Here is a 12995-nt window from a genome sequence, read left to right as displayed (position 1 = left end):
CAGGGAAACTGGGTGGGGATAGCAATCAGAGCTGGCCTCTCACCAAGCAGAGGATCTTAGCTGTTCCTGTCACCACTCTTGGGGTATCTGCCAGCAGAAGTTTTTGGAGTTCCTACTTCTGTCTAACTATGTGAAATAAGTAACCCCACTCCCCGAGGCCTGACACAGATGGTTTATTTGGAAAATTTTTTTCAGCAAAAGGAAGATGATAGACAGCAAGTCTCGGGAAATTTGCCAGGATGGTGGGGTGGGGGTGGGCTTAGCTTCTGATTCTGGTCAAGCCAAGCTTGCCAGGGGGACCTCAAATCCTTTTCCCCAGAAAGGAACCAAACAGATGTCTCAATGGCTGTGGGAGGCAGAAACAGAGACACTGGCCTCAGATGAGTCAAATAATAATGGTAATAATAATAATCCTTATTTGTATAGTGTTTATGGTTTTTAAAGTGTTTTCAACACCGTTATCACAATAGGTCTTCATGGGAACTATGTGAATAGGTGGTGTAGATGTTATCACCCCTGTGTACAGGTGAGGGGATTGAGACCCAGAGAGAGTGCTAACCTGCTGGGGGTCACGCTGCCAACACACACCCAGGCTAGTCTAGACCCGGGCTCCTGGAACCTACTCTTCAGTATTCTGTGCTTGCCTGGGCCCTGGCCGAGAACAGAGTAAAGACTGAATAGAGGAGGATGTGGGATAAGCCATGGGTGCCCACAGGCATCAGGTTGGTGGGTGACCCTCAGAGCAAGGCTGGGAGCCAGGCCAGCTGTGCCTGGGGGTCTCCAGAGACATGTGTGCCTCAGTGGAAGGAAGGGAGGCAGGCAGGCAGCATCTGGTAACAGAGCTCTGGTTTGCAGGGGGCAGAACTGGAGGAAGGAGGGTGAAATGTATACACACCTTGACTTAGAACAGCTCCAGCCACTTGGTGATGAATAATGAGATACGCCCTTATGTAATGGTGCCCCCACCCAGCCTGGGGAAAACAGCCTTTCGGGGTTCACGGGGCCTGGGTGTGGCTGGATCTGATTAGCAGGCAGAAGAAAAGCTGCCAATGCCAGCTGAAATGATTTCCGAGAAGCCTTGGCTGACGACTCTTGAAAGACACATCCACAGGCACCTGTGCCCTGTGCCCTGTGCCCTGTGCCCTGCCCTCAGGGTGCTGGCTAGGGTGGCGTGTGGCTCTCCCGGGCACAGGTGAGCTCCTTGGGGTGGGGCATCCTGAGGAGGATGCAAACAGCTTCTCCTGTGACATGGGGAGCACCCCCATGGGCTCAGAGCCATCCTGAGGCTCTTGTTAAGGTGCCTGGGCAGGCAGGGTTAGCTCCATTTTACAGATGAGGAAACTGAGGCTCCTCTGACAAGACTTGAGGTCACAGAGCTAGTTGTGGACAAAACTGGAACTAGGACCTCAGGCTCCTGACTCCTGGTGCCTGTTGTAATTCGCCACACCACTCCCACCTGTATTTCCCTTGGGCATGAGTGAGAGAGTTGACAAATCGGTTCAGACTTGCAGTTGGGTCGCACAGGCCCTGAGAGAGGTGAGGTCATGGTAATCCCTTACCCTTCTCAGCATTTTATAGTTTGCAAAATAATTTTATGAATTGCTGTTGATCTGTACAGTATTAGCCCCATTTTATAGATGAGGAAGCTGAGGCTCTGGAAGCTAAAATGACTTGCTCAAGCAGACCTGGGACTTGAACCCAGTACTTCTGACTCAAAAACTAGTGCCCTTTCTACTGCATTGTAACATCATAGCTGCCTTTTTTCTCAGGAGCTCTGAATTTAACGACAGCAAATTGCCCAAGTTCGCCATGGGTCTGTTCCTCTGAACCTCTTTGGAGCAGATCTGAACAAGTAAGGTGGCCTCTTTTTCTCTCCCCTTAACAAATCTAAATGAATATAAATCAAATAAGAACTATACATTGTCGGTCACAGGTGAGAGGCTTGAGCAGAATAGTCCTCAAACAGCCGGGACTGTGGGTTATTGTTAAATGATTAGCTTCTCTCACAATAGCTAAATGGTGGAAACAGCCTGAATGTCCATCAAAAGAAGAATGGATAAACAAAATGTGGTATTTCTGTATAATGGAATATTATTTCAGTCATAAAGAGAAATGAAGTTCTGATATATGCTACAACATGCATAAACCTTGAAAACATTATGCTGAGTGAAATAAGACCCAAAAGGACAAATATTGTGTGATCCCACTTACATGAAATATCTAGAATAGGCAAATGCATTGAGACCAAAGCTTATCAGTGGTTACCAGCAGATGATGGGAGGGAAAATGGGGGGAGTTATTGCTTAAGGGGCACTGAGCCTCTGTTGAGGGTGATGAAAAAAACTGGAGCCAGCAAGTGGTGATGGTTGGACAACATGGTGAGCGTCATTGATGTCATTGGATTAGACACCTACAACAGGTTGAAATGGCAAATGTTTTGTTATGTATATTTTTACCACAATAAAAATAATTTGTTGAATGAATCAACAAATGAATACAATAAAAATTCAATTAGCTAAAAATAATAAAATTAGCTCTCCTGCAGCCAATTACTTTTAGAGCCTAGACCCTTAGGCTTGTGCTAATTGGCATGGCTGTCCTAACCTCGCGTTTCACTCCATTTCAGGTTAGTAGGCTCCAGGCCTCGATGTGGAGCCCAGACATGGAGACGTTCAAGCAGCAGAAGGTGGAGGACTTTTATGACATCGGGGAGGAGCTGGGGAGGTAAGAGACTGTGTGAGAGGTGGAGGGGCTGGGCGATGGAGCCAAGGTTATGCTTCTCTTTGTGCAACTGTCGGCTGTACAAAGTTGTGGCACAGGCTTGTCACAAGACTAGTGGGAAGCTTTAAAAACAAGCCTGAGGTTTATTCATTTTCATGGATAACTTTGCAAATAGTCCTTTCTCTGGAAATAAACACTGGTCATCAAAAGGGGCTACGATTGTTGAGTTTTATGTCTTCGGTGGAGCCCTGGTAGTGCAGTGGTTAAGCATTCGGCTGCTAACCAAAAAGTCAGCAGTTCAAATCCACCAGCCGCTCCGTGGAAACCCTGTGGGGCACTTCTGCTCTAACCTATAGGGTTGCTATGGGATGGAATTGACTCGATGGCAGCGGCTTTGGTTTTTTATGTCTTCAGTAGAACCTGGCTGACAGTTATGGCAAAACGAAATGATTCTTGTTTTATCTGACAGCCCTTCTCACTAAGCTGTCCCAGGGTGAGGACTGAGGCCTGGCCTGTTGGTTTTCTTCTCTGGGTCCCTCTTAGGATTCTCTGTGGTTCTTAGGAATTTTTTTTTTTTTAAGCTCAGAGCCTCAATTCTAGGTGAAGTAATCCTACCGAAAATGGATTTGTTTTGAGTAACCAACCACATGAGCCGCGTCCTAAAGCTTCCTAGAGTCTGAGTTATTTGATGCATCTTCAGGTTTGCTAAATCTAGAACGCAGCCAGGACTAGACTCTGAGACCTGAAAATTGTTACTGTTTGGAGAGAAACGAATGTTTTCTGAGGTTATCTTCTCACCTTCCGTTTCTGGTATTTAGATGGTGTTTCACTGACTAACCGAGAGGTTGGTGGTTTGAGTTCCCCCAGAGACAGCTCAGAACAAAGGCCTGGTGATCTACTTCTGAAAAATCAGCCACTGAAAACCCTATGGAGGACAGTTCTACTCTGACACATGTGGGGTCTCCATGAGTCAGAGTTGCCTTGACGGCAACTGGCTTTTTGGTTTAGCGATTACAAAGCACCTGTCCTAAAGTTTGATCCTCACAACAGTGCATGAAAGAGGAATTATTTTTACTCTCGTTTTTCAGATGAGGAAACTGTGGTCTCAAGAGTTTAAGCAGGTAGCCCAAAGTTGCACAGTCACAAGTGACATCACCAGGGTTCTGACCAGCCCAGTTGTACCCGCTCGCCTGATCGTGCTCTCTCCTATGCGCACAGCGTTTGCACACTCACTTGCTCACTTGTACACCCAGCCTCATCCCTTCACACACCCAGCACAGTGAAAACCTGGGTAAAAAACTCCACTGTATCCAAGAGGTAAAACAGGAGACCTTTTCCCTTTCTAGAACTGGAACTCTTGGGCCAGGACTAATTCTCTTGCTTTCTTTGATTTTAAAGACAAAACAGAAAGAGCATCAAAGCCAAGGGAGCCTTATTCTGAGAAGATTGGGAGGCAGCAGTTGCTTCAAGCTCAGGGAGTGTCTGTCCAGGCCGCTAGTTGTCAGAGTGCCGACTGGGTGGAGGAGTGAGTGAATGCAGAGCCCCAGAGGGATATGACTCTCCGGCTGCCACTGGCCACCCGGGCCCTGGTGAGCCGGGCGGGAGGAGGTCAGAGCGTGCCAGGCCCGGGCACGTTCAGCCAGGCTCTGTCCACCTCACGTGCTTCTCCTGATCTCGGGGGCACTAGGGAAAAAGGAAAAGTGGCATCCTCAACAGAAGATCCTAGCAGGCCTTGCCAGCAGCATTTGATTTGGTGACCTTACCTTGGTCACATCCTGGGTGTAGAGATCTGTGCCGAGTGCCGTGGGTACAAAGGTGAGCAAAACATAGACAATCTCACCCTCCTAGAGCTCCAGCCTTAGGGGGTGGGCAGCCATGCGCATGACAGCAAGGGCGGAGTTGGATGGAACTCTGTGATCCCGGTGGGCTGAGAATGCAGTAGTTGGGGGCAGGGATCCAGGGGTTCTGAAGAAGGAAGTAGAAGCAGTTCCCTGGGGCATCAGGGACATGAGCTATTAGAGGTGGAAGAAGCCTCATGCTTTTTGGTTCTCCTTCTGGCACAGGGAGTAAAGGCCCGATGTACCTGGAAGCCTGGGGAGCCTTGGGATGTACCCCACTTTCTAAGGTGCTAACTAGGCATGAGGGGGCAAGAGGCAGCAGAGGTCTGGAGCCCTGGAACCTTTGAAGTGACTGGACATCCTAGGATTTGTGGTCTCAAGGTCAGAAGAGCTAGAAGGCCTTTAGAGGTCCTCTCTTCCAGCTCCTCATTTGACTGTTGAGGAAACTGAGGCTCAGAGAGGGGAAGGGTCTTGCCTGGGCCCATAGAACAGGCTGGAACAAGAGCTGACTTCAGGTGAGGGCTTGGCTTCTGAAGGACAGTCCTATCCATCCCTCCCCACCTTTTTTCACTTCACAGTATTGCTGAGGACCTACTGTGTGCCAGGCATTCTTCAAGGCCGTGGTAAATAGCACAGACACATTCCTAACCTCTTGCAGTTTATTATTTATTATTGGTGGAGAAAGGCACTAAACAAGTGAACACAAAAGGATACGTCCTTGTAACGTGTGTTACGGGCTATGAAAGGAGAGAACACAGTGCTCTGGGAAAGAGTAATGAGGGACATACTTTAGGCTGGGAGGTCAGGGAAGTTATTTGGAAGATGTTAACTTGAGAACCAATGGGTAAGCGCAGGCAAAGCAACAGCATGGACGCAGGCCCTGAGGCAGGAAGAGCCGGGGGCCTGAGGAGCCGGCAAGAGGCCAGTGTGGCCTCAGAAAGTGAGCTGGGGGCAAGGGGCGCTAGATCTGGCCGGCGAGCTCCCTGCCAGCACAGGGTGATGAACAAATTTGGCTTTTGGGGTTACGCACTTTGAGGTTTGGGCCCGCTTTCCAGCTGTGCAACCTTAGGGCAACTTACTCAACCTCTCTGAGCCTCAGTTTTCTTACCTGTAAAATAGGAATAATGACAGTACCTGCTTCATGGTCGTGAGGATTAAATGAGATGCTGAGTCTAAAGGGTCCCTCACAGAGGGGTACAGGGTAAGTGTTCAATAACCAAGAACTTCTGGCCTTTACCAGATGATGGACTGGGCCTTTGAAATAGGTTTGGGGCATCAAGGCCCCACCTCCCATCTCTGGAGCCCCCCAGGAGGGAGGCATGGGACTTTATGAACAATAGCAGAGAACTGCTCTGATCACCCTGTTTGAATACGGGGTAGCTGTATTTAAACCTGCTTCTTCTGCCATCAGTGAGCACCCTCGCCTAGACTCAGAGCTACCTGCCTGCCTTTAGCCCTTCGTTCAATCCTTACTCTGCAAAAATGGAAATGAGTGACAGTCTGCTATATGTGAGGACAGATGAAGGTCACAAACATAATGTTGAGCAAAACGAAGCCAGAGTCAGAAGAGCACATACTGTAGACTTTCGTTTATGAAAGTTCCAAACAGGCAAAACGAATCAGTGGTCCCAGGAGTCAGCATAGTGGTCATCCTTGGGGCGCTAGTGACTGAAGGGAGCTTCAGAGGGATTTTGGGGGTGCAAGTGCCTTTCTGTTTCTTGGTCTGGGCGCTTATTTCACCGATGTGTTTATTTCATGAAAAGATATCAAGCTGTACATGTATGATATGTGCATTTTCCTCTATGTATGCTATGCCTGGGAATCCTTGAGTGGTGCAGAGGGTTAATGCACTCAGTTACTACTGCAAGGTTGGAGGTTTGAGTCCACCCAGAGATACCTTGGAGGAAAGGCTTGGTGGTCTACTTCTGAAAAATCAGCCATTAAAAACCCTATGGAGCACAGCTCTACTCTGACACACATGGGGTTGCCAGGAGTCGGAATCCACTCTATGACAACTGGTTAGCTGGTGATTTTATAAACCCACTGCCGTCGATTCTGACTCATAGCGATCCCATAGGGTTTCTAAGGCTGTAAATCTTATGGCAGCAGACTGCCACATCTTTTTCCCACCGAGCCACTGCTGGTTTCGAACCGCCGACCTTTCAGTTAGCAGCCAATTGCTTTAACCACTATACCACCAGGGCTCCTTTGCTAGGGTAAGTGGGGTAAAAACCTATAGATGTTGCTGTTAAGCTGATCTGAAGTTCTACTTACATGAGGTTTGGTAGGACATGAGAATTTATAACATGGCAAAAGCATTATCCAGTAATTTTCACTGCAGTAGACAAATTGGACTAGAGTTCTCCTTACTTTAGGGAAATTTACCCTGAATGTCTACACCTTAACTAAAATCATGTATTAACAAACAAAGAACCTTAACTCTACCCGCTGGTCTGGTCCCTGAAGTGTATGTTTCTGATTCCTTTGGGGGCCTTGTCTGTCTTTATCCGACAAGTAAGGAAGCATCTGTGAGAGAAGCTGCAGAATCCGGCTTTGCCCCGGAACAATGTGCCCTGGCTGCAGTCTTGGCTCGGCTGGGACCCTGTCTGGCCCTGCTTGTCTCGCCTGCCTTCAGGCTCCTTACGCTGAGTGCTGACACTTGGCTGTGCTCATACGTTTGGCACCAGCCCGCTGGGGATGCTGGAGGGTGTCTGTTGCCCCGAGCCAGTGTTTGGAGAAATACTGGCCTGCAGATTTTGGCCTCTCCCAGCCTCGGGAGCCACCAATAGGGCAGAGCAGGAGAGTACTAGAACTGGCAGGGCTCTGCAAGAAAAACTCATCCCACCTCTCATTTTATAGATGAGGCTAAGGCCAGAGAGAAGTGGCTTATCCAAGGCCACATGGTGAACCAGCAATAGAACCAGGCTGGGGACCTTGGTATCTGACTCCTCGTCTAGGGCTTTGACCTCCGCGCCGTAAGTTCCCACAAAACACAAAATCATTTTCTCCTTTAATCTGCGGGCTTCTGGGAGTAGGAGAATATAGGTAGGGTGATCTTTCCTGTTTGACCTTGAGGGTCAGATAGCAGGGTCAGGGTCAGGAAGGGTGAACATTTGGGAGGGAGTGATGCTTCCTAGGGCCCAATGAGACGCAGACAAATACTGTATGCCCGAGGAAATACGGTCATTTAATAGAAGCAGAGTATGATCGGTGATTTCTTCTTTCCTATACTTAAATTACTTTCCTTTCTTTAGATTATTATGTTAACATAAAATCGTAAGGCATTAGTGTGGGACTGAGCACAACAAGAATTTAGTCTTAATCCTCCATTTTACAGATGGAGGAAATGAGGCCCAGAGAGTGGAGGTGATTTACCCAAGGTCACAGAGCAAGCAATGCAGGAGGGGGAACTTGAAGGCAGAACTTTTTCACTTACACTGAGATGGTTAAAACAAACAGACCAAAACTTATCTTTATCTATGTTCACGTCTTTATTGCCAGCCCCACCCCTCTAAGGAGCCTTGCTCAGTTACCCCGCGCACCCACTGCCCCTTCTGCCCTGGGGGAGACAGCAACCAGGACAGCTACTACCTGCTGAGGTGGTTGTTAGCTGCCGTCCGGTCTGCCTCGGACTCATGGCGACTCCCCGCACAATGGGACAGAACACTGCCCGGTCCTGTGCCATCCCCATGAGTGGTTTCAGATTTCAGACCCATTGTGATTCGTAGGGTTTTCATTGGCTGACTTTTGGAAGTAGATCACCAGGCCTTTCTTCCTAGTTCTTCTTAGTCTGGAAGCTGCATTGAAACCTATTCAGCATCATATCAGCACATAAGCCTCCACTGACAGATGGGTGGTGGCTGAGCATGGGGTGCATTGGCTGGGAATCAAACCCAGGTCTCCCGGATGGAAGGTGAGAATTTTACCACTTGCAGGAGGCTTATGTGCACAAGGCACCTACTAGGAACTTAACCTGCAGAATCCTCTTTTTCAGGGACAGGAGTCTTGGGTCAGGGACGAGCCCCCGTACTCAAGCTTCATCCTTCCTAAACAGAGCTGAGGAATTCCTGGGGGCGGGGGGTGGGGGGCATGTATTCACAGGGCTGCCTGCCAGAACTCAATCTCCCGATGGGGTCGTCTGTGGTTAAGATCACCTACCACATACTCAGCTTAGCCAGGGCAGCCTCTTCAGGGACAGAAACAAAACCCTACAGGAATTGCTTGGCACTCACATTTACCCAGGCTGGGTTCTGTAGCCAGTCCAGCCAACAAGCACTATTGAAAACAACAAAAAGAGGTGTTCGGATTTACCCTTCTCAGTCCTCGGGTCAAGAGCTTTCAAGATGAACTCTGAGGCAAAGGGGCTTTTATTATAACTTTTTTTAAATAAAAAAAAATTTACTGTGGAAGTAATGCATGGTAAATGTCATAAAATTATGAAGAGTGTAAAATAAAAGGGGAAAGTCTCCCCCAGCCCTGCCCTCCCTCCAGTCTCATGCCCCACAGGTACGCTTCGATGATCATTTTCTTCTGCTATTGTTCAGAAATTTTCTAAGTAAAGCAAGCGAGTATGTGGACCCAGATGGGATCACATAGACGCAACCACCTACAACTTGATTTTTTTTCACTTAACAAAACATGTTGAATGTCTTTTTACAGCAGTGCAGGTTGTTCCATGAGATGTATTCTGGCTGAAAGTGGTTTTTAGTAAAAAATTTAAGAAAACAGTGTAAGCCAATAAAAGATCAGCAGCCTCAACCCAGTGGCTATTTTTATTTCTGAGTCTTCCCTTCTAATCCTTCTGAGGCTATTTCTCATACCCACACATCCACTGTCTCTGTGTCGCCTTGAGGTGTGCCATATGCACTGAGTTAACACCCATCCGGAGTGGATGTAACCACAAGTGGGGCGGTTTGGGAGGTCACCGGGAGCCAGAGCAGTGCTGACGGCCCTGGGGAGCCCCGTGAGATAAGCCTGTCTCACTTTGTACCGGCTGTCAAGACTCTGAAGGCAGGCCCACCTCTGCTCTCCCATTTCGGGTGTCACTACCGTGCCGAGACAGAGGCCAGAGGGCCCGAGAGCTTCCGTGTCTTGTCTTTGCTCTTGCTGTTTCCTCACCTTCACAAATGGTTTACTTTTCTTTCAAGGTCCAGATCAAATGCTGTCTCCCTGACAAAGCCTGCCACCATCCACCCACTTCGGTCAGATTTAATTGCTCCTTATTCTGGACCTCTATCTCTCTTAAGGTTATCGTACCTTATGTCACACAAAAGGCTTACCTGGTCGTCTTCCCTGCTGCACTGAAGGTTCCTCCAGGCCAGGGTCCAGTGCACTTCCTTTCTTATCTTTCCATCTGCCCCCCACTATGGTGTCCAGCCCTGGTGCTTTACATTTGGTAGGTGCTGAACACAAAGATATACACCCACAGACACCCAGCAAGTTAACTGCAGAGCTGCCTGGAATCTGCCTTGAGTTAAATCTGAGGCAGAAAACCCAGACAAGCCCCCCGTTCCTGGAGGTCCTGGAATCCAAAAACAAAACTGGAGAACGCAACACAAAGACGACTGCCATTTACTGGACTTTGTACTGGACTCCTATTACTTACTAGACTTTGTGCTGGACTCATATGATGGTATTTAATTCTTTGACCACCTGTGAAGTAGTTATTATTCCCATTTTGCAGATTAAGAAACCCAGTCTCCACCATATTAGGTAACTGGCTCAAGGAATACAAACCTACCTTATCTAGGGGAAGCCAAGTGGGAAATACCACTCTATGTGACCCAGCAAATCTCAGAGAAAGTTAGAAATAAAAGCCAGAACCTTCTCTGGGCAGAGAGCCCCGTCTGCCACCTTAGGCTGGGATTTTTGTGCCTCTGTGATCGCACACATGCTTGTATTTCTTCCTGATGGGAAAGTGAAAGTAACTGCCATGTGTTAAGAATCGATTTCCCTTTCCCATTCTTATAGAACTATATGAGCTGGATCACATCCCCATTTCACAGATGAGGAAACCGAGGCTCAGAGGAATTAAATAGCATATTCTTGGTCACACGGTCTGAAAAAAGACCGTTAGGATTCTATTCTAGATCTGTCAGACTGCAAAGCTCTTGCTGTTTCTATTAATAAACCACTCACCTCTTTCTAGGACCCTATGCTAATTCAATAATTTAATCCAAATGAATCTGAGAGAGTCTTCAGAGGTCATCTATTCTAGTACAGCCCCAGGGCAGGGTGAGTAGTTAGTGGGCAGTGGTAGTGGTGGTTGAGGGACTTGCCCTGGGCCAGAGGATTTTATCAGCAAGAGAGGCCGGAAGGGGAGGAAAGAGGAAGACAGATTCCCACCATCTGTGCCCAGAGTGGCAGAGGGACCACAGTAGGCCACAAAATCCCCTTGGTGACAGTCCATCTTGCAGCCCTGATGGGATTCTACCAGTGAACCTAGAGCCACAGGATTGTGGCCCAGCTCAGGGTAGGAGTGTGGCCGGAAATGGGAGAGGTGGGTGACACGTGCCAATGATAGCCCACTCACCCTTGGGGAGCCGGGAAATGGCATTTGCATCAAAGCCAGTCCTGTCAACACTGTAGCAGACTTCAGAGAGAGGGAAAATGGATGGCCCCAAGCCCCTCGGAGCTCTGGCCTGTGGAACAAATGAGGGGGTGGGGGCAGGGGGCTTCCAGAGGGTTGCGGGAAACGTGAGCCAGATGGATGCAAGACGCAGCACAACACAGTGGCCTCTTGTCACTCTGCTGTAGGCTCGAGAGCTTGCTGGGCCTGGCAGCCCTCTGGGCCACAGCTGTGCCCCAGACAAGCCAGTGGTTTCCAAAAGGTTAGTGGATGTGTGTGAATGTGTGTGCATGTGTGCAAAAGCTCGTGAGTACGTGCACATCTATGCTCTCTCTGGGTAACTGTCGCAGCCGACAGTAACAAATCCCGTTTACGCACTGTGTGTTGGGCACCAAATAGGTATAAACCAAAAAACCCGTTGCTGTCGGACAGAGGAGAACCGCCCTATAGGTTTCCAAGGCTGTAGTCTTTACGGAAGCAGACTGCCACATCTTTCTCCCATGGAGCAGCTGGTGGGTTTGAACAGCCAACCTTTCAGTTAACAGCCGAATGCTTAATCTCTGCACCACCAATGCTCCTTCCAAATAAGCGTAGGAGACTTAAGCTCAGGCCTTGTCCCAGAAGAGCTTAAGGCACAGTTAGGGCTTAAACACTGTCATCAAAAGCTAATGAAATGACCAGGTGGACCAGCCCACGTGCTAATGGAGGGACACCCAAAACATGTGCCAGGAGTTCAGAGGCAGGGCCATCACCCTGGGTAGGGCAGCTGAAGGGTGTCGTGGTCTCATCTTGGAGAAGGAGGGGTAACCACCTCGTGGTGAGGCCTCTAGTTGGGACGAAGAGCAGAGGATTTGGGCTGGGGCAAAAGGCATGTAGAGAGGGTCATGGGTTGGGGTTGCCAGCAGGACAGTGAACTATGGAGGCCCTTGGGTGACAGAGCCTGGATGAGAGAGGGAGGCGCTCTCATCACCCATTGTTAGGAAAACAAAGCACAAAGCCACTTAAACAAAGTGGCTGCATTGCACATGCGGCAGCTTCTGCCAGAAGCTCAGCACACAGTGCCAGTCATTTGCTCGAGGGGGTCGTTCTCATGGAGCCCAGTATGCAGTAAGAAAACGGTCAGAGCTGGAGGGAGGTGCGTGTGTGAGGGCAAGGGAAACCCTTACATACTCGTATCTACCGCACATACTTTCTTTTTTTCTTATTTATCACCAGTATGTAAATTTGTGTTGTGTTGTTTCTTTGACTTGTTTTATTATCAACCAGTAAGCTCTTTCTAGTATCCTTTCCAGGTAGCCAGAGTCCACATACTAAAAAAAATTTCTCATTTTGAAATAATTTCAAACTTAGTAGAAAAGTTGCAAGAATAACAGAGAACTCCCATATACCCTTGAATCCAAATACACCCATTTTTAACGTTTCGTCTGTCTTGTCTCCCTCCTTTCTCTCCCCCTCCCTTTCTCTTTTACTGTTTCTAAACCGTTTGTAAGTAGGTTGCAGACACGATGCCGCTTAGTCTCTTAATACTTCACTGTGTATCACCTAGGAAAATGGACGTTCTCTTCCATAAACACAGTGTAGTTATCAAATTCAGGACATTTAACACGGATCCAATATTCTTATCTCATGTCATCAAAGCCAGAGACAGCAAACTACGGCCCGAGAGTCAAATCTGGTTTTGAATGGCTCTTGAGCTAAGAACGGTTTTACAGATGAATATTTCCCATTTTTCTCCGTTGTCCCATTCACGTCCTTGATAGCATTTTTTCTCCCTCCCATCCAAGACCCAGAGCAGGATCATGTTTTACATTTTCTTGTGCTTTCTCTTTAATCTCCTTTCACTTGGAACAGTTCCCCAGCCTTTGACT

At 48.3% G+C, this 12995-nt stretch overlaps 1 protein-coding gene across 1 annotated transcript in view; it reads left to right on the top strand.

Moving 5' to 3' along the window:
* Positions 1–369: 369 nt before the first annotated feature.
* DAPK2 (death associated protein kinase 2) overlaps positions 370–12995 on the top strand; it is a 110655-nt gene continuing 98029 nt past the window's right edge. The window contains exons 1-3 of the mRNA XM_023729709.1: positions 370–398; positions 1770–1852; positions 2627–2724. Coding sequence (XP_023585477.1) covers positions 2648–2724 — 77 coding nt within the window. The 5' untranslated portion in view covers positions 370–398; positions 1770–1852; positions 2627–2647. The remainder of the gene's footprint in view (positions 399–1769; positions 1853–2626; positions 2725–12995) is intronic.

Source organism: Trichechus manatus, unplaced genomic scaffold, assembly GCF_000243295.1.
Source record: "Trichechus manatus latirostris isolate Lorelei unplaced genomic scaffold, TriManLat1.0 scaffold00030, whole genome shotgun sequence".
Classification (NCBI taxonomy): domain Eukaryota; kingdom Metazoa; phylum Chordata; class Mammalia; order Sirenia; family Trichechidae; genus Trichechus; species Trichechus manatus.
This window is presented reverse-complemented; position numbering and strand designations above follow the sequence as displayed.